Raw genomic sequence first — 21,567 nt, 5'->3', positions numbered from 1 at the left:
GCGTGGTTTATAAAAGACTAGTATAGACAGTGCATTTAATAAAGACTAAGGGTGTAGTCATAGGCGATTGCAAAATAAGCATGCCAAGGGGATCTGAAGCTGTATGACCACATAAAAACTGCATTTTTTCAAATTATTGACCTCAGGTCCGGAGTGTGTAGAATGTTGTAGAATGTGTATTTTTGAATAACAAAGCAGGATAAAGTGCAGGCATCAAAGATGGTGGGCCGAAGACGAGCGCTTCCTTTATATGGGCACATTTTGAAGCTCTTAAGGTTAGCTCCACGTCTGATGACACCGTCGTTGTCGTAGCTACAAGTCGGACCAAAATGCAGGTTGTAAATGCACATACCGTACGTGAAGCGTTGATAACGTTCATATGGTTTAAAGTAGACCGTAAGACCGAGATCTCTCAATGCACTTATCTGTCCAGCTGTACGTACATCTGTCCGTCTGTCCACCCGTCAAATCGTGCACTTGTCCGTCCAACTGTTCATGCGTCCGTCCATGCATCACTCTGTCAGTCCATGCGTGTCTGTCCGTGCACCTAGTATTTGTCAACCAGTGTATCTGTTCATCCATCCATTCATCTGTCTGGCCGTCCGTCCATTTGTCCGCGCGTGCGTTCGTTCTTAATACTAGTCGGTGACTTCAACGAAGACATCACGGGCCTTCGGATACCTTCGCATTTCATCAGCATTTGTGGATCAGCTGCCATTTTTTTTTCATTTAAAGAGTCAATAAATATGTACCTATTTATCATTATAGAGGTGAATACACCTTTATTCATTACCCTTCCTTCATAGAGTATCACTATATCGGTCATATTGGTTCCTGGAGAGTGAAATTCCGAATAAACCGTCCACTCGTAGCGCAGCTTAAGCTAGGGAGAGCTACGGGTAATTCTTGCCGGTTGTACTCGTCGTAGCGTTATTCGACTTTGGATCGTGCTTCCTTTTCTGATGTTTCGAGTCTCTGCCAGGTGTTTGACCCGAGACTCATCGTTGTCGGCGGGTGCTACAAGGGAAAAACAGGCGCACTCAAGGCGTCTTGTGATTGTTTTTTTTTCGACGCGTGTGCACCACCGTAGCAAACAACCGGCACCTGGATTGGACACCACTGTTTAGAATTGCTGACGTCGCTTAATTGACTGCTCGTCATTGATAAACTTCAAGCTTTCAGTCATGAGGCAAAAGGGTCTAGGCAAAAAGGTTGTTTGATTAATGACAGATGAGCTACAATTCAACTTACTGGCATAAGCTGAAAATGTTTTGTTACTTGTGCAGGTTTTCGTCCAGAGCAATACATTGAAAAAGAAACGTGTGACTGCCATACTATTGTAAAACTTGATGATGTATGCATCACGGGCACACAGCCGTTCTTATCAGTAGAGTTCCCACTGCCCTGTTTACCAAAAAGCTGACGACGCAAGTGCTTGAGGTAAGCATGTCGAGTTTTCTGACACGAGTAATATTTTGTTGGAAAGATTCGCAGACTGAGTTTGCGCCATGTGTGTTACAACTTGCGGTGTTTTATGAATTCTCTGCTTGTGAAGGCAGTTGAAATTCGCGTCGTCTACAGTGAGCTCCGTGAGATTGTGTCACCCCATCATATATAGCTGCGTAATAATTGGGGAGGTGTATTCGCGCGTTCGGTGAGATGATGGCACATTTCCTGGCACAGTCGCTGACTCAGTCATAATTTTTCGAAACATTTTAGGGGCAAACTCCTTACATTGTGGCTAGGCCTCTCCTCCGTTGATCTTCGTAGCCACCTCCACCACCGCCGCGCTTCTCGCAATGTTCACTATAGACGGCACTGCGCGGTGAAAATCATCGTCATCATCAGCCGGAGTACGTCCACCTCAGGACAAAGGCTTCTTCCATGTTCCACCAGTAAACTCGGGTCAGTGCTTCTTGCTGCGACTTTATACTCAGAAACTTCCTTATATCATCTGCCCACCTAACTTTGTCTCCCTCTAAACCGCTTGTCTTCTCCAGAAATCCAGTCAGTTACCCCTAATGACGAGTGGTTATCCTGCCTACGCGCTCACGCCCGGCCCATGTATATTTCTTCTTCTTGATTTCAAGTACAATATCCTTAACCCTGGTTAGTTCCCTGATTCATTCTGCTCTCTTCTTGTATTTTAAGGTTACGCCTATTACATTCCTTTCATCGTTCGCTGAGTCGTCCTCTATTTAAGCTGAACCCTCTTTGTAAGCCTCCAGGTTTCTGCCTTGTAGGTAGACACTGGCAAGATAGTAGGAGTATCAGCCGGAGGGATAATGGGAGCGCCACCTCCCCACTGAGAAAAGTTGGGGGCCTGATCCCCCCCCTCCCTTTCGACAGTGGTCACTCTTGGTTGCACGCCGGGGCAAGCAACAACTACGACGAAATTTTCCGTCACAGCAGTAGTCACTCATTATGTTCTCATGGAAGAGTGAAAGTGTTACACGGCAATGTCCCAACATAGCGAAATTCCACCAGCATTTCCACTGTGATGATTTTTCTTGTAGGCTCTTTGCCACGTGGGTCGCCTATGCAACAATCTCGCGTCATGTGCTGTAGTATTGCAGAGCAGGCAAGCGCTAAACAGGGGCGCTATATTATTGTATCACTTGTTCATGTTTTTATTCTGCTTTGACTTGTTGATGCAGTTATGGATGGGATCGAGCAAACTTTTCATGAAGTGGTCAAAGCATTTGCTGCTTCGGGAAAATAATTTTCTTTGAAAAGGATATATCAACACCACTGCTCTTCGAAGCTGTAGCGAGCCAATGAGTGTGATGAATTGTTTTTAATGTTGAAGTTTTTCTGTACAGAAACGCAAAAAAATATTTTCTGGTATAGTCTCTCATAAACCTGATTATACTCGCTTATGGTAACAATGAGGCATGGCGGCAGCTTGCAAAGTGGCCACTAATAAAGAAGTGAACTCAATCTTAGTAGAACACCAAGCTTTTAGGTTTGCCCCACAACTTCACCCACCGGACGAGGCATAAGGTGTAAGACCGTGGTTCTTAGAGCTATGAAGGCTTGGTTAAGGATCGGGCTAGCTGGTTTTCACTCAACTTAAATTGTCCTTTAGAGCTGACAATACATCTCGGAGAGCAATGAAGCACACATGTGCAGCGCTGCCTATTTCTCTCTAATACTCTTTCTCTCAGCAAGGATGAGCTCACAGGGATTTAGACGCGCACAAACTACTAAAAACCTTTATGCTGCAAGTGGAAATATTTTAATAAATTCATAATCCATCTCGTCAGCTGCTATACGTAGCCATTGCTTCTGTGATTAGCAGCTAGCCTATTTGAAATACAATCCGAAGGAGATACTCTGCGGCTTCGTCACATCTTGTAACAAGCAGGCGGTTTTGTGGCACACAGAAAATTTTAAATGCCTGAGAACCAGTGACAAACTTTATGCCGTATCGAAAATAGTGTATTCTCTTATTTTTTTACGTAGTCGTGCATAATTGGTTATTACACGATGAATCCCTTTCACGTCATTTGTTGCCTCGCCTAACAAGCTGGTGCTGGGTGCATGACAAATACCTTTTACACCAAACATATACAGCAAAGTACCAATTCAAAAGGAAGGAACGAGAGATAGTTTAACGTTATAATCACTCACATTTCGTTCATTCAGAGGAAAACTTTGATTACACCGCTTGTATTGGCGTATTTATGGAAGTGCCTGTGGCCCCGTTAAGGAACTTTAATATAGATACAATTAGTAAAAACAATGTTAAAAAACGCCTAACACCACAAAATATACATTTTAATGAAAAAGGTTGAGTAATTTATAATAAACTGATAGCAGTAATATAACAGCAATATTAAAATAATTGCACGCTCCAGAAACACTGTTCGTAATATTAGCAAATAAGGCAAGTTATAGTACACAGACACCTTCATATATGGAAAAAAGTGTAATACTTATTTTATTATAAAATATCACAGCTATCACTTATTGAAAAAACATGTTTGATCCTTCTGTCAATGAAATCACGATATAACACAAAAGTTAAACGCGCCTTTTAAGGGGTAAATAAATGTTTATTGTAGATTTATACGGAGGGTTTGCCTAATGTATATATCGATGTTTGGCAGCTATAGCCCCGTTCAACGTGGCTGTATCCTCGTTAACGCTTGGTACATCTTCATCCCGACAACTAGCACCCATGACGAATTTATTGAACAAACTATTCTGGTATCTGTATATGTTAACCACCCAAGCTTATTAAAGGAAAGAGGCGCGATAGCAAGATAAGCGTCGCAAATCGTACGCGGAAATTGGGCGTCGTTTCATTACCTCAACGTATGCTAGTTCATAGCAAAGTGCCCGCGAGGCGACGAAGTTTTCCCTCTTGATATATATATATATATATATATATATATATATATATATATATATATATATATATATATATATATATATATATATATATATATATATATATATATATCTAGTCTAGTAGATCCTCCGTGAGCGGTCACAACGTGGTTTATTTCGACGTTTCGGCCTAGAGTCTGGCCAGGAGGCCAGACTCTAGGCCACTATATGCAACGCTACGGCCACTCAACCACCATGCCTATATATATATATATATATATATATATATATATATATATATATATATATTATGAGATCTAACAGACAGTAATGCCAAGGAATGTCCAGGGGAAGTTATTAGAACCAATAGAATGTAAATAGGAAGAAAGAAAAGTGGATGAAAAAAATAACCAGCCGTGAGCAGGAATCGAGCGTACGACCTTCGAATAACGTTGTATAAGAGGGACAATTAATCAGCTGCCCACTCATAATAAGTTTACGTGCTACATGGCGCCAAACATGCACATAAGAGTGCTTTCACACTCGTTCTTTGGCTTATAGATGGCGCCGACTGTCACTCCTACTTCTAAAGTCACATATAAACCCAAAAAAGTGAATGGAGGGAAGGCCGCTGTGGTAGCTCAGCGGTTAGAGCATCGAACGGGTTGTTCGAAGGTCGTAGGTTCGATTCCTGCTCACGGCTGGTTATCTTTGGCGTTATCTTTTACATTCCATTGGTTCTAATAGCTTCCCCTGTACATTACTTGACATTACTGTCTGTTAGATCTCATTATTATTGTGTTAAAACACGGAAAAACTAGCCCTTAGGTATACACTTATTTTCCTTACATATATATATATATATATATATATATATATATATATATATATATATATATATAGATCCTGATGAAGGCCACACTCTAATTGATTGATTGATTTGTGGGGTTTAACGTCCCAAAACCATCATATGATTATGAAAGACGCCGCAGTGAAGGGCTCCGGAAATTTTGACCACCTGGGGTTCTTTAACGTGCACCCAAATCTGAGTACACGGGCCTACAACATTTCCGCCTCCATCGGAAATGCAGCCGCCGCAGCCGGGAATCGAACCCGCGACCTGCGGGTCAGCAGCCGAGTACCTTAGCCACTAGACCACCGCGGCGGGGCGGCCAGACTCTAGGCCGAAACGTCGAAATAAACCACGTTGTGACCGCTCACGGAAGATCTACTGGACTATATAAATATATATATATATATATATATATATATAGAGAGAGAGAGAGAGAGACAGAGGCAGGTTTGTCCCTCCCCCTTGCGAAAGAGTTGGACGCCACTGGGCGAGATGCAGCTGTTATATGTCTTCCTCTTTAAGAATGGTGGCCAACTACTAGTCTTGATTTGAAAGTGCTGGCCGATTGTGCTCCACCCCATTTTCATTCTTCTACTTACTTCAATCCCGTGGTTCGCCTCCGCGATCATTACCTGTCCTAAGCAGATGTAGTCTATAAGTGCACTATTATCTATCGCGAAGCACTGTTCTTTGCGGTTCTTGTACAATAATTTTATTTTGTGCAGATTACTTTTTAGAGCTACGTTTCTGCTCTCCTGTTTTTAGTAATGATCAGTAGCCATGCGTTCCCTGAGTTATTTAACAGTGCAATGTCATCGGCGAAGCGTGGGTTACTAAGGTACTCTCCATTAACTTTCATCCCTAGCTCTTCCCCCATTCTAAGCCTCTGAAATGCTCCTGTAAGCATGCGCTAAATAGCATTGGGGAGATTCTGTCTCCTTGTCTTACACCCTTCTTGATTCTCCGCTGCTATAGTCTAGTGGCTAAGGTACTCGTCTGCTGATTCGCAGGTATCTATAATGAATTCCGGCTGCGGCGACTGCATTTGCGACGGAAGCAGAAACGTTTTAGGCCCGTATGCTCAGATTTAGGTGCACATTGAAGAACCCTAGGTGGTCGAAATTCCTGGAGCCCTCCACTACTGCGTCTCTCATATTCATATGGTGGTTTTGGGACGCTAAAGCCCACATATCAATAAAACACACTCTTCTTGATTGGTATTTTGTCCCTTTCTTTATAAGGTACTATGATGAAAGTTGATCATCTGTAGATTACTTCCAGGATATTTATATTTGCTTCGTCAACACCCCAATTTCGCTGTGTCTGCAAGACTGCAGATTTTTCTACTGAATCAGATGCTTTCTCGTAATCTATCGAGGCTATGCATAGTGGCTGGCTCTATTCTGAGCATTTCTTCATTATCTGAGTGATAGTATGAATGCGGTTAGTTGCTGTGTAGGCCGTTCTAAATCCTGCTTGTCCCGTTGGTTGATTGAATTCTAATGATGTTTTAATTTTGTTAGCAATTGCCATTGTAAATAGCTTATATACAACGGACAGCAAACTGATCGAACTGCATTCAAGTCGTTGTGATCTCTTATCTTTTGTGTTGAGGTTATGTTAGCCTTCTTTCAAGAATCTAGCACCCTCTCCGTCAGAGACACTTCTTAAACAGTGTGGCTAGTTTTTCTAACACAATCTGTTCTCCGCCTTTCAGCAGATCGGATCTTACCTGATGATCAACAGCAGCTTTACCTACTTGCATTTCCTCTAAAGCTTTCCTGACTTTTTTTCTCATTACTGGTGGTGTCATCTGGGTTCCTTTTAGTTCTGTGCTTTGACAGTACGTCAATTGATCACTAGATGGCATGCCGGCGCGTGTTGCCTGTGGAGTTAGTGTGTTATGAAAGCGATAGTTGGCGCTTGGACGGACAGACGGCAGACGGACAGACAAACGGACAGACAGACGGATGTGAGAGGTGACGGTGAAACTCGCACAAAGACTGGCAGATGTTGAGCTGAGAGCCCACGAAGCTTCACCCCACTCATTATCGTTGACTTTGCGAAGATTCTGTGACTTTTTTAGCAACCTTTAGTTAATATTTGTCATTACTTCTTTGTTGTTACGGATATATACATTATTTAAACCTTCACTCAATTTCACCTGGCTTTGCTCATTGCAAGCATCTCAGTAACCTGTATTGCGTACTTTACTGCGAGTGTAAGCATGCCACATGAGGTGCATGGATTAACGATGAGCCGGAACTCTGAAAAGCTACTATATTGTCACAGGTAATGGGTAAAAGTAAAGTGACGATATTTTCAGATGAAGAAGATGTACAGGTGATGATGATATCAAAGAGAAAAAGATAGCTTGCGAGACCTGATTAAACAAGAGATCGCCTTCGCATCGCGTCCGACGTGTTCCAACAGTTCTTGCGTCCGCCAGACGCGCACGTACGCCCAAGTTGCCACGCTCTCTGCCGCACCCACCGTTTCTGTGCCTACAACAGCATACCATACGCCTCTGGCTTCGTTATCACCGCCAGTGCGTGCACCATCTTACTACGCACCTCAGCGCCCACGTCGACCAATCTGTTACTACTGCGGCTATCAAGGACATATCGCTTGGTTTTGTCGAAGGCGACAACAAGACGAGCAACGCGGCTTTTTTCCAGAAGAACATCGAAGAAACTATAAGTGTTAATTGCACCGACATTGTGGATGGTGGCGTACTAATTCTCCCTTACGGTCATACCCTACGTAGGGGCATTGTGATCACACCAGGGCTTATTCGCTTCTTCGATGGGTCTACGTACCTAACTGCCATAAATCAAACGCCCGAGTGTGTACTGCTCCCCTGTGGCTCAACAGGATCTTGAGCGGTCGACAGGGAGCCTGTTGCGATTGTTACTCTCCCGAACAACAACCACAACGATGTTCTGAAGTCACAATCACTGCCATTAAATGCCTCTGCCACACCTGTGTCGGCAACAATAAGCAATGACATAACACCTGATCAAACTGAAGATTTGCTCGCGCTGTTCAATAGACACCGTTCTCTATTTGACGTGAACTCGCCCGCCCTCAGCATGACTACCACCGCTACTCACAGCATCCAGACTGATGGCTCTCGTATTGTACATCGGCGTCCATATCGCGTCTCAGGCAGAACGCAAGATCATCAAAGAAAACGTCTCATACATGTTACGACGCAACATCATACGTCCTTCCTCGAGTCCCTGGTCATCCCCAGTTGTTCTCGTTCAAGAGAAAGATGGGACAGTGCGTTTCTGCGTCGATTACCGTGCGCTAAATAAAATAACGCGCGAGGATGTTTATCCCCTCCCTCGGTTTGACAATGCACTGGTTCATTACAGGGCGCAGAGTATTTTCCTAGCCTCGACCTTAGGTCAGGCTACTGGCAGATACCAATGCCGGAGTCTGATGAAGAGAAGACCGCCTTTTCAACGCCAGATGGGTTGTACGAGTCCAACGTGATACCTTTTGGACTCTGTAATGCGCCCGCCACCTTCGAACGCATGATAGACGGCGTACTGCGTGGTTTGAAATGGAAAAGGATCAAAATGTGGGCCAGTTGGTAATTCATTTTTCTTCGTTCAGCGAACTGGGAGCGCAGAGAAAAACACAAAGGACGAAGCGAGGAACCACACAACACGAGCGCTCAAAACAACACGAGCGCTCGTGTTGTGTGGTTCCTCGCTTCGTCCTTTGTGTTTTTCTCTGCGCTCCCAGTTCGCTGAACGAAGAAAAATTGAAATGGAAAACTTGTCTGTGCTATCTCAATGACATAGTCGTGTTTTCATCCACGTTCTCGAAGCATCTACAACGTCTTGACGACGTCCTCACACGCCTTGCAAAAGCCGGTCTACAGCTTAACACCAAGAAATGTACCTTTGCTAGCAAGAAAATCAAGGTTCTCAGTCACCTTGTCAGCAAAGAAGGAATTCGGCCCGACACCGAGAAGCTTGCCGCTGTCCTCGATTTTCCTCGTCCACTACGTCAAAAGGACCTGCACAGCTTTCTTGGGTTATCTTTTTACTTCCGGTGCTTCATACGCAGCTTCGCGGAACTTGCGTCTCCGCTCCATCAACTCCTCGCAAGGAACGTCCCCTTCATTTGGTCCGAAGACTGCAAAAGCGCTTTCACGGCATTGAAGCAAGCCCTCACGTCGGATCCGGTACTGTGCCACTTCGATTCCACCGCACCCACCATCCTTCACACCTACGCAAGTAGTCATGGTCTTGGTGCGGTACTCTTACAGCGTGACAAAAACTCACGCGAACGCATCGTTGCTTACGCAAATCGTGCTCTTACCGCTCCAGAAAAGAACTACACTATCACCGAGCAGGATGCCTTGCTGTTGTTTGGGCAGTGCAAAGATTCCGACCATATCTTCACGGCCGTCATTTTACCGTCGTGACCGACCATAGCGCCTTATGCTGGCTTTCATCGCTGAAAAACTTATCAGGTCGCCTAGGTCGCCGGGCGCTTTGCATGCAGGATTAGGATTTCGATGTCGCCTACAGATCTGGGAAGAAGCATCAAGATGCTGGTGATCTATCACGCTGTCCTTTGCCCAGCGGAAGCCACTCCCCATCGATACTCCAAAACGACAGCACCTCTGCAATCGCAGCGCTAAGTTCATCGCCTGCCACCCTATCCGTCCTTCTTTCACAACAACGTGTCGACCCATACTGCCGTATCATTGTTGACCGCTTGACCGGCTGTACTACTCCTCCAAACACCAGACTCCATTGACAACTTAAACACTTCAAGCTTGTCAGTGATGCTTTATGTCGCTACATTTACCACATCGATGGCAACAAGTGGGTACCCTTCATCCCACGTTCTCTGCAACGTGAAGTTCTGGAAGCCTTTCATGATGATCCAACCGCCGCTCATCTAGGCTATCACAAGACTTACGCCAAAATACTAAGTCGTAGTTTTGGCCTGGCCTTTCTTCAGCCGTCGCTTAGTACGTTGCCTCCTGTGTCCATTGCCAACGACGAAAACGACCGACAACTGCTCCGGCTGGCTTAATGCAACCTCTTCCTTGTCCCACCTCGCCTTTTGAAGTCGTTGGAATCGACTTGTATGGCCCTCTTCTTATATCATCCAATGGGAATCGCTTGATTGTCACGGCCGTTGACCACCTTACCCGCTACGCAGAAACAGCTTCTATACCATCTGAGACTGCCATTGAGATCACCGATTTCTTTCTTCGCCACATCTTTTTGCGTCATGGAGCTCCACGCATTTTTCTGAGTGATTGTGGCAAAGTCGTCCTCTCTTCCATTGTCGAGCAAGTTTTGCGTGCCTCGAACACTGTTCACAAGACCACTTCTAGCTACCACTCGCAGACCAACGGATTGACTGAACGGTTTCATCGGACCCTATCGGACATCATCGCCATGTACATTCACCTAAACCACACGAACTCGGATGCAATTCTACCCTTCGTGACATTCGCCTATAATACGGCTGCTGAACGCACTACCGGCTTTTCTCCATTTTTTCTCGTCCATGGTCGCTCGCCGAGTTTCGCTCTGTATGTCTCTTTCCTTTCGGCCCCTGCACCCTCGACGGCTCCTTTCTCTGAAGAATTCCTATCTCGTCTCGCACACTGCCATCACCAGGCCCGTGTTAACACCGGCCTCTCTCAAGACACTCGAAAATCTCGCTACGACTCGTCTCACCGTGTTGTGAGTTTTTCCCCTGGTGACGAAGTTCTTCTATGGACTCCACTGCGCGTCCCCAGCCTATGCGACAAATTCATCAGTCGCTTCATTGGGCCGTACACGGTGGTCGAACACACATCTCCTGTCAATTACCGCGTTTCTCCTCTTAGCGCTAGTCCTGATCATCGTTGCCGAGGAACAGAGATAGTGCACGTATCTCGTTTAAAGCCTTATGCGCGACGTATTTCATAATACTGTCAAGCGACCAGGCGGCCGCTTTCACCACGCGGGGAATTAGTGTGAGCGCGACAAGCGAATGACTCTTTATTCTCTTTGATATCATCATCACCTGTACATCTTCTTCACCTGAAAATATCATCACCAGCGTGATTTAGCTCGAGCCTGTCTGAATAAACCAGTTCCTCACAATATCAGTAATAAACCCACTCCCACTATACCCCGCACAAATCATGCCAAGTTGTTTCTTCCTATTTATCCTAGGTTGACGTTAGGCGCCACCTCTGACATCGCGAATGCTTGTAATAAAATTAGGCGATTTATAAAAAGCTTTGAATACGCCTTCGAGAAAGATATAGGAGCTTCCTTGCTAACATATGCATGGTTATTTGCTGCAAACAATGTTCATCCTTGAAAACGGCCAGGAAGTGGTTCTTGCCTGCGATGACAATTCGCCTTTTCGGTTGGTTTCATCAGAGTGATAGCAGCCATGCGTGTTTTTGCCCAAGAAACTTGCGGTCACTTCATTTATTATTCTTTAACACCGAAGGAGAAATGTTGTGTTTAAAGTTGTGCTGGAGTAAGGAAACACTCTTTTTCCACTTTCAGGTAAAAAGGAGACGCTCAAACTTAGGAACTAACCCTTATAATGTTATATCCAGCTTAAAAGAAAGTGTATTTGAAACACTTGACCATGCACAGAGAGAAAACTCTTGAAAATGAACTGGGCACTCGTTAAGGCTTCGTTCCTCACCAATACTACTAGGCCATGCCAGCACACAGAACCTGAAATCATCCAGCACCCGTGTTTATAAACAGCGATAGGGCCTATAGCGAACGTGAATGTGTAAAATAACAGCACCAATAAACTTTAAGGAATGGAAAACATTATATTTAAACAATGGGCAGCACATCAAGGGCCCAGATTGCAGTTCATTCATAAATCTCATGCGGTGGAATTCCAACTAATATAAAGCGCTTGAGGTCATAACCAGGCTCGCTGTGTTTAAACTGTGCTTTAAATGAACGAACCAGGTCTAAAAATTCAAACTGTATATCAAAGACGGCAGTGTTTCTTGGCATATTTTCACTCGCGAACTTTAGACGTTTTGTCTGTTCGTGTCCGTGACCAACAATTCAGCGACCCGGCGAAAGTTTAAGCCCATGCTTAAGGTCCACCTATAACCTGCTTTGATAACTGCTTTACCTTTTTTTAACATTGTGAACAAAAAGCTCACACCACGCATGTTTCAGGCACAACATCAAAACGGAAGTATTGTGTGGAGCATTTATTTGTTTAGAAAGTTTATAGATATGTTATTCTAAACATCGCACTGTTTATTACACTGCGCTGGCCATGTGATGCTCTGAACGACAAAGCGGATATTTCCCTCCCTTCGCTAAAACTAAAAAATACTGATCTAGAAGCGCAAAACTCTGCTATATTCAGGTAGCAGAGTTCGCGTACTTTTTTGTTCCGCTGCTCATGCCGCTATTCGGCGAGCGCTGTCACGTGGTGCAAAATGGCGTCAAATGACATATTCAGCGGCGAAGCCATCTTTCCGTCATGATGGCATGGCGTCCCCGCGTTCTCTGCCCACACTGACTTCTGTCTCATCGAGACCATCATTAGGGACTTTTATCTTGTACGTAATAAACTTGTGTTATCAAGGTACCGGATATAATCTGCGCATGCGCGGGTCTTTACAGAACGTAAACCTTTCCTAAACGTAAACTACCCGCAGGGTAGGCTTTACGTTTGCGGCGCTTTTTTTTTTCAAATCCCCCTTCATTCCTGAAAACTTGTGATACCCGCGTTGCGGTTATTCCATACTTTGTGTCCATATATAGGCCAAAGTGTGAGCGCCAATAGTGATTACATTGTTTCAGCAGGATTATCAAAGCCACAATGGCTAGAACATCGAAGCCACAAACATGTGAACACCCAACAGACTGTACAGCTGGCGCCATCTAGCGGGTTGAAAATGAACCAGGCAGTCGCAAAAGTGTCATTGCAGGAACATAGTGCATCGTACGTCTGCTGTAAAAGTCACGCTGCGACGTCAATACGAATGAGTTACCTTTTATTCATTTTCACCTCATTGATTTATTGCTTGAGTTTAGCCTCCCAATACCACTATATAATCATGCGAGACGCCGTAGTGGATGGCTCCAAAAATTCCTGCCACCAGGGTTTTTTTAACGTTCACCTAAATTTGAACACATGGGCCTCAAAGGTTTTCGCTACGTACAGCAATATACCGCCTTACTGCAACAGTGCATCTTGCTCAGCGCGCGCGAATAAGTCTGTGGCACGCCGCCCACGCCGCAACTTCATGCCGTATTTTTCTCCTGCGAGCATGATGAGTGGCTTCACTGCACGGCTATTGAACATAATGGCGAACCTACGCGCGACTCTCCCGTAGGGAGCATATACAGTATCTCTCGCTAAATCAGCATGCTGCTGTCACTTAGCAGTAGCTCTTCGTTCTAAAAAAATTTGATTTCTTCACATTACCCCCCACTTGGCGACAAATTTCACGCAGCACTTGCCATACATACGTCTTGTGTAGAACGCAAATTGAGCGTTTTATTCTCTCTATCCATACAGGATATTATCGTCCTTCCCGAAATCCCGCACATACACGGCTTATTTTTTGAAAGGAATAGGCAAAATGTAATCGCATTAATCAACTGATCACGAAAACGTTTCGCTCACATAGGGCTGACTGCAGCGGTCTGCGAGAGAGGGTGCCTCCGCTTCAACAAGTGGATGAACAGAAGCTCCTCACCCTGCGTCGGCGCTGGTGCGGTGGTACGTCACTACGTGGCTACGTTCAATGCAGAAACAAACGAACGCAGGCAGAAAAAGCGCGGCTAAAGAAAATGTTCATATTCAACATTGAGTATGTGAACTACTAGCCAAGTATTATTTCTGCCGGATATCATCTATATGCGTACCTCAAACATTTGCGTTATTGAAACCGTAATGAGAGCCCATCGAAACCCGGCACACACAGACAGATGAGGACAGGCGCAAACTACCACTTGGTACTTTTCACATGTTCTCATCTGTCTCTTTTTGTGTGTCGTATTCTGTTGCGCTCTCACTATGCTTCAATGTCAAAGCACAAAATTTCTATTCAAACAGTCAACTCTATTGGTGACATTGACGCTTTGGCGAAAGGTACAGTGGAAGCTTCACGAAATGGGTACCCATGTGATGTCCTTTGACCTGTTCAGAATAGTAAACCTACTATACGTTTTTTATAATATTGAACTCATTGTGTCAAATAACGGCCATAAAGTTTTATGTATGAATTCCAATAACCATCCGATTCTTATATGACTTCGGATGCATGTTTTGGGAGCCAGAAAGCACAACATTATGGGCCTATATTGTAACTATGCGAAATTAGGCCAGAGGTTCGCCATATTAGTTTCATGTATTTCATTTTTTGTGCCATGACTTGCTAAATGTGTACACTTAAAAAATCACAGCATATTATACATAGAGCGCACTTAAAAATCACAGCATATTATACATAGAATTATTGATGATGAGTGGGGCAAAGAGTCCGTCCATCCTTCCGTCCGTGCATGCCCTTTTGTCCGTGCATTCATTCATGCGTCCGATCACGTTCGAGAATGCAGACGGCGCGTGGGTAACACCGACGAGACGAGAGCCATGGAAGCCGAGCGCAAGCGTCGTGAACGTGCCCGACACTCTACTTCGTACATGCCCCGCCAACGATAAACCACATACAACGGCTATTCAGGAGATAGAGAAAGGCACTCGTTCTCCCCGTACCCCGACAAAGCCCGCGCAGCAGCCAGTCGAAAAGTAGCGGCACAGCACCGTCTAGATTATCCTCACTCTATTGCAGTTCGAATGCACTTCAATAAGACAGCCCAGTCTATTCTACTGTTCGAGAGATACTGCCTTCTTTTCTTTCTTGTCTCTTCTCCTCTCGGTTACAGGTGACGCATGATGAGGTTAAATTAAGAGGTGCTTCGCCCCAAAACGAAAACGCAATGATTCACTTTAGGTTGCCTCTTGGGCTTATGAAAGCAAACTTTTGGTGAGTTGTACAAATTCATTTCTTTATTTTTTTATACCAGGCTTATTATGGCCCGGCTTCCTGCAAAGTCTTGAGATAGCTTCAGTGTTTGCGGGTGATTGATTTAAGCACTACTGATTGTGATTTGAGAACATACACTCTTCAGTCTTCAGTAGTTAAGGGTTGGCTCATAATATGCGCTAGAGAAGTTGCGCATAGCTGTACTCAGTTTTGTACAGTAACTATGCATGCTATTTTTCACTGTATCACTTACCCCGTAAGATAAAAAAGTGCACTAACCTGTAGGCGTTGCAGTGAACATTGGCTGTACCGTGACCCTTGAACTTCCTCCCATTCGTGGCGTTGTTGAGACAGTTTCTTCGAATTTTGTGGTTCGCTTCAGTTCGTCGAGTTCATCTGTGACGGCGTCTCCCGCATCACCCTTACCTGTGACAAAAGAGGCAGGAATCTAACACCTGCTCCAGTCTCGGGTATTCTCAATTCTGTGAATCACACCATGCAGAATCCTAGAAAACTTTTCAAACTAGCAAACAAAAGACACGAACGAACTGCTTCCTCTTTTTACGCCTGAATCAAGAACTTTAATTGGACGAGTTTGGTTGTCTTAAGTTTCAGTTGCAAAAGCGCACTATTTCTTTCAACTTATCTTTACTACACCACAATTGAAAAAAAATCACTTTATTCACACTGCTATCTGTTTGCTACATTAGGACATCGATCAATGAAAACGTATTCTTTGATCAATTTACTTACTTTTGTAATGTCACAGCGAGGGTATCTTCCCAGCACACTCAATGCCCTTTGAGTGCATACAAGGACATATTTTTCAGCTGCTCGCTTTTAAATTCTTGTTTTTGTAACATACCCCAGAACATAAATTTGTCCTCGAATAAAACGTGTTCCTAATACAATTCAGGAAGTACAATACCAAAATAACATTCCTGTCAGCATAAACAATGCACATAATTTAACTCGTAACGCACCAAGGGCAGTAATACGCATACGAGGAAGGCACAGTAGTACCACTATATAATGCTGTTGGTACAAAAAACTACAGAAATCTTCAGACAACACAGAACAAGTATATCATGTGGTACATAATGCCATGTAAAAAAAAAACGACAGGAGACTTCGCATACACTTTATTCGCCAGCAGTGGTGCTAGTTAATATCATTTGGATGCACACAGGGAATTAACGCCTTGTGTGTATCATAGGGGGAGGGAGGCATTGCAGCGATAGCATATCTACAGAGCCACACGCACGTAGTTTGATTTGAAGGCTGTGGACTCAGTTCGCACTATCACAAAGTTTATTTGTCCAGTTAAGTTACTTTCACTTTTTTCATGATTACTACACAGCTGTTTAAAACAAAAAATGCAAAAAATTATGTTCAATGCACTTTCGTAGGGTACATTGTCATTGTTGCCAAAGAATATTATTTATTCAATAAAATAGTCAGATGATGAATATTAGGTTACAGTTGTCAAAGATAACTCTAAGAATGTTCACTTTGAGTGCATCATTGTTCTGCGTAAGCATTTTGTTTAAAAGTGAGGCGCAACACCTTTTCAAGTAGACAAGGAATAGCTTCATCGAGTCTTTTTTCCCCGCAAATTAACCCTCACATCTTTTCTGAACACGTCAAGTATAAGAGCAGTGGAGCGCATATTTGAAGCTCTTTATTTCTATTTTCGTACTAAGGGGCGCGTTGGAAGGTACGCAGGGAGTAAGATAACAAGAGCAAAAAGAGACACTTCCGTTCGTAAGCACTGATCGTCACCTTGAGCATACTTCAACGTGAAAATTTTAGTCTGTCTTGCTGTCTGTCTGACTATTCATCTATCTATCAGATGGTGCGTGCCGAATGATTCGTCCACTCGGTGAATGTTGACACCCATGCTCGAAGCCCAATTATCTTGGTCTAGTAGCTGCGCTCATTCTTGTAAACATTGTCTTTCAAAAAGAATTTATATCGCATAATTGAGGCGCAACATCAATACGTTAGTGATAAGTAGTGTGTTTCTTAATTAAGAAAATGCGCAGATGCGAAATCCCAATGAGCACAGTAATAATTACGCTGCGCTTACAATGCGACAATATTTATGAAAACGCCCGTGTTTCTTACGCTTCGCTAAAACGACAGGGTGCTGTTATCTAACAGTTGCTCTGTGTTTTTAAAAATGGCAGCATATCCACGGGGTGGGCGATGGAGAGTGGGGCGTAGCATCCGTTCGTCCATTCGTTCTCGCTTTCGTCTGTCCATGCACCCGTCTGTTGACCGTCCATCCGCCCATCCGTGCGTGCGTCTGTTCGTGCGTCCGTCCCTGCGTTCGTCCATGCATCCGCCCCTGAGTCCATTCATGCATCTATCCGTCCGTGCAGCCATTTGGCGTTCGTCCATGCATCTGTCTGTGTGTCCGTTCGCCCATCTAGTCAACACTCCAAGTACCACCATCTCGCATCTTTTCATCATATATTGCGCATATAGAAGCATCTCCATCCAGCGGGCATTCCAAGGACAAAACGAGAGTCAGCACACGCTTACTTTCTTATGGCTTGCGCTTAATGGCTACTTTTACCTTTAACCACCTCGAGTTCATGGCAAATACTAGTTCACTGTATTCATGGCACCGCGACCCAACGCTCGCTAAACCTTTCTAATTCCAAGAAGGTTACGCGCAGCGAGTATAACGTAGCAACCTTTTCTTGTCAGATAGTGCTCAAGGTTCATGTTAATGGCTGCTAATGGGGAATGAGAGAGAAGAGAATTCGGCTTTTAGGTAACGCGCACACTGCGCATTTTTTATTGTTCAACAACGCACAGGAAAAATCTCCCACCAGCACCACCTTGCAGATCAAAACATAAGACTGGTTACGCACTACGACTGCGACGAGGGACGAACGCGTGCCACTTTAAGGAGCTTCGCGCTTAAAATATTGCGATCCTTGATATTACGGTCAGACAGCGCCTATATCTGACACAGCCCCTACAGACAGAAGACCTTCACCTTTCGACGTCCTTCGCTGTGAAGCACTCGAATACACGGCCATTTTTTTAATGCGAAGAATTTTCAGGCGAACTTGGGCGACTTTTAGTGTATCTATCTATCTATCTATCTATCTATCTATCTATCTATCTATCTATCTATCTATCTATCTATCTATCTATCTATCTATCTATCTATCTATCTATCTATCTATCTATCTATCTATCTATCTATCTATCTATTTATCTATCTAGCCGCCTAGGACATTTAGCTCTCCTAGCCGTTTCGATAATGGTATCGATACCAAACTTCGTATGAAATAACATGATTGTATGAAAAACATATTTTACAAGTCATAACATGCAAATGATGACCTACTTGTCATAAAAGTCATGCTTTGCATTTCATGCTCCTGCAGCTGTTATGATGATTCCATTCACATGAAGAGTTGCAAAACCGGTATGGTACGGCATGATTACATGGCGAACACAAGTTACACACACTAACTAGAAAATCATGAAATGCGTGTAATGTAACAACATGACTACTTTGCTGAGGTCATCATGCGCTCACGGCCGTTTCGATAGCGTCACATATACCAAAATTGGTATTACAGTACGCGAATGGATGACGAAGGTATGTGACTGATGCAAACAAGATAGTCACGCGATGAGTTTCATGTAACAACGTAGCTACATGCCACGCTTATGAAGCACTGGTGGCTGTTTCGGAAGCTTCACTTACATGAAAGTTCGTAGTACACGACGTGAATGAATGACAAAGGTATGATACTGGTGCAAACATGATAAACATGCGATGCGTGTCCGGTAACAACATGACTACATGCTACGCTCATGATGCGCTCGTGGCCGTTTCGCTAGCTTCATAAGTACCAAACTCGGTATTACGCGACTCGAACGCACGAGAAAGGTAAACGACACATCCAAACATGATAATTACGACATGCGTTTAAGGTAGCAACATGACTACATGCCACACTCATGATGATCTTGTGGTCGTTGAGCTAGCTCTACATATGCCAAATTTGGTATTACGCGACGCCAATGGATGACGAAGGTATGTGAATGGTGCAAACATGATAATCAAGAGATGCGTGTCATGTGAGAACATGACTACATGCCACAGTCAAGGCGCCAGTCACTCCGAGGTGATGCGGTGCGCGTGCTCGCCGGCGTTCATTTCGTCGCGTAATGCCGGCGTTGCCACGCCAGGCGCCGGTCCTGCCATATACTCGCAGGCGCGTGCCACGCTGCGTTGACGCATACGCGTCGCAGCGCGTCCGGGGTCCCTTAATCGCGATAAGAGGTGGACGCAGTGTTCTCTGGTGATGCAGCGGTGAAAAATGCAGCATGTCGCACTTAACACCGGTTGCCGTTAGGCCGCGCCGACGGACGCTGGTCACGCCTGGCGTCAGACTATAGAGTGCTCGCGATTCGCTAACGTTGCGTCGCTGTGCCCAGCGTGCGCGCGCGTCAACGCTACAATGGAGTGGGCCCGTTCATGATGCACTCGCGGGCGTTTTGCTAGCTCCACATATACCAGATTTGGTGTTATGTAACTTTAATGAAGGACAAAATATATGACTAGTACAGCCATGATAATCTTGACACGCATGTCATGTAAGAACAGGCCAACATACCATGCTCATAGCGTGCTCGCGGCTGTTTCGCTAGCTTGACTTATACTAAATTTCCTTTCACGTGACGAAAATAAATGAAGAAGGCAAACGACGCATTTAAACGTAATAATAATCACACGGAAGTCATGTACGGCGTAAGTTACCTCCACCTCGTAACATTATGCTGATTTTAAAGTGAGATATCAACATTTTTATTTATGCTTCGCATGTCATCGATTCCCACTGTACGACTGCACGTGAGGTCTGTGAATTTTTTGAAATGCTAACCATTTTCAGGGAATTTTAGCGACATTGAGCCTATCATCTATCTATCTATCTATCTATCTATCTATCTATCTATCTATCTATCTATCTATCTATCTATCTATCTATCTATCTATCTATCAATCAATCAATCAATCAATCAATCAATCAATCAATCAATCAATCTATCTATCTATCCCTCCATCTATCCATCTATCTATCTATCTATCTATCTATCTATCTATCTATCTTGCCGTTTATGTGTGCGTGCTCTCGTGGTCATCGCCTTATCTTGGCTTGAAGCAAAATTTACATGGAAGTGAAAAATGGTTTAACGAATATGACGCATTGATCAAGAGATGAACAATGTCACAACCCTGTCGCGTACTTCGTCAAATGCTTCCCACCACACAGTGGCCCATACCAACGAACGGGTAGCATCGACCCCACGAATGCAAAGAATAAATATCAGAGTCCCAGCTGGAATCGAACACAAGAATTCTGCGAGGAAATGAAGCATTTTACCACTGAGCTACGCCATGTCTCGGAACTACTTTTCAAATAGGCGCTAATCTTTGTGAAACGTCAATTGTGGTTGCAGTGCTGCCTACCAAATTTAATAAACATTACGTATGTACTTCTTTGACACAGCCGTCACGTCGGGTTAACGTCAATTGGGATTAGTTGCGACGCGCTGAAGTTGATTTATGTAGCAGTGTCCTTGTCCAGTATCTTCGCGAGGATCAGCGCTTCATATCAGCTTCTGGTGTTGCTAACAGGCATTTTACAGTCGGCAACGTTGCGCAAGTATAAACAACTGGTTAAATAGACATCTGCTACTCTTCAGCATATATCTGAGCGTTCATCATTTGTACATCTGTTTGGCGTCATTTCAAGATGTGTAGCTCAATAAAAAATTGCAACATTGTCACCTGTAGCAAGAACAGCTGAACATTCCTATCCAATTTTGAAAACTATGTACACAATCAATTCAATGTTCCACACTAAAATGTTTCCCTCGCGTGTTCTATGGTGACTGGGCTACCTATCAGCTGCGTTTATTGAACATTCTCAAAACGTATTGAAATGGCGCAGAGTTCACACGTGTCGCATGCTCCGAGAGTGTGCCACGAAGAAGCGTTGCTCACCAATATTGCTGGAACCCATGACGAAGAGAGCCACAAGGCTGATCATGGCCACCAGGTTGACACACATTAGGGTTGCCAGTAAGATTTCTCGGCGATCACCTTCACTGCATGGAAGTTTGCTTACTTAATAAGTACATCGAAACATTTACACGTCATAAAAAGATGTATGACGAAAGTAATTCGTTCGAGGCAAGTAATAAATGGTTAATGTCTAACCTATATGCTGACAGACATGTAAACATGGTCTTAACTGGTTCAATGAATACTCTGCAAACATTATTTCAAACTTGCTAATGTACATTTTGATAATGCATAAGA

The 21,567-nt window shown here is 44.1% G+C and overlaps 1 protein-coding gene across 1 annotated transcript in view; it reads right to left on the bottom strand.

Annotated features, from left to right (window-relative positions):
• LOC142768318 (uncharacterized) overlaps positions 1 to 21,316 on the bottom strand; it is a 45,229-nt gene extending 23,913 nt beyond the window's left edge. Inside the window, exon 1 of the mRNA XM_075870287.1 lies at positions 21,250 to 21,316. Coding sequence (XP_075726402.1) covers positions 21,250 to 21,316 — 67 coding nt within the window. The remainder of the gene's footprint in view (positions 1 to 21,249) is intronic.
• Positions 21,317 to 21,567: the final 251 nt, after the last annotated feature.

This window comes from Rhipicephalus microplus, chromosome 8, assembly GCF_043290135.1.
Source record: "Rhipicephalus microplus isolate Deutch F79 chromosome 8, USDA_Rmic, whole genome shotgun sequence".
NCBI classification, from domain to species: domain Eukaryota; kingdom Metazoa; phylum Arthropoda; class Arachnida; order Ixodida; family Ixodidae; genus Rhipicephalus; species Rhipicephalus microplus.
This window is presented reverse-complemented; position numbering and strand designations above follow the sequence as displayed.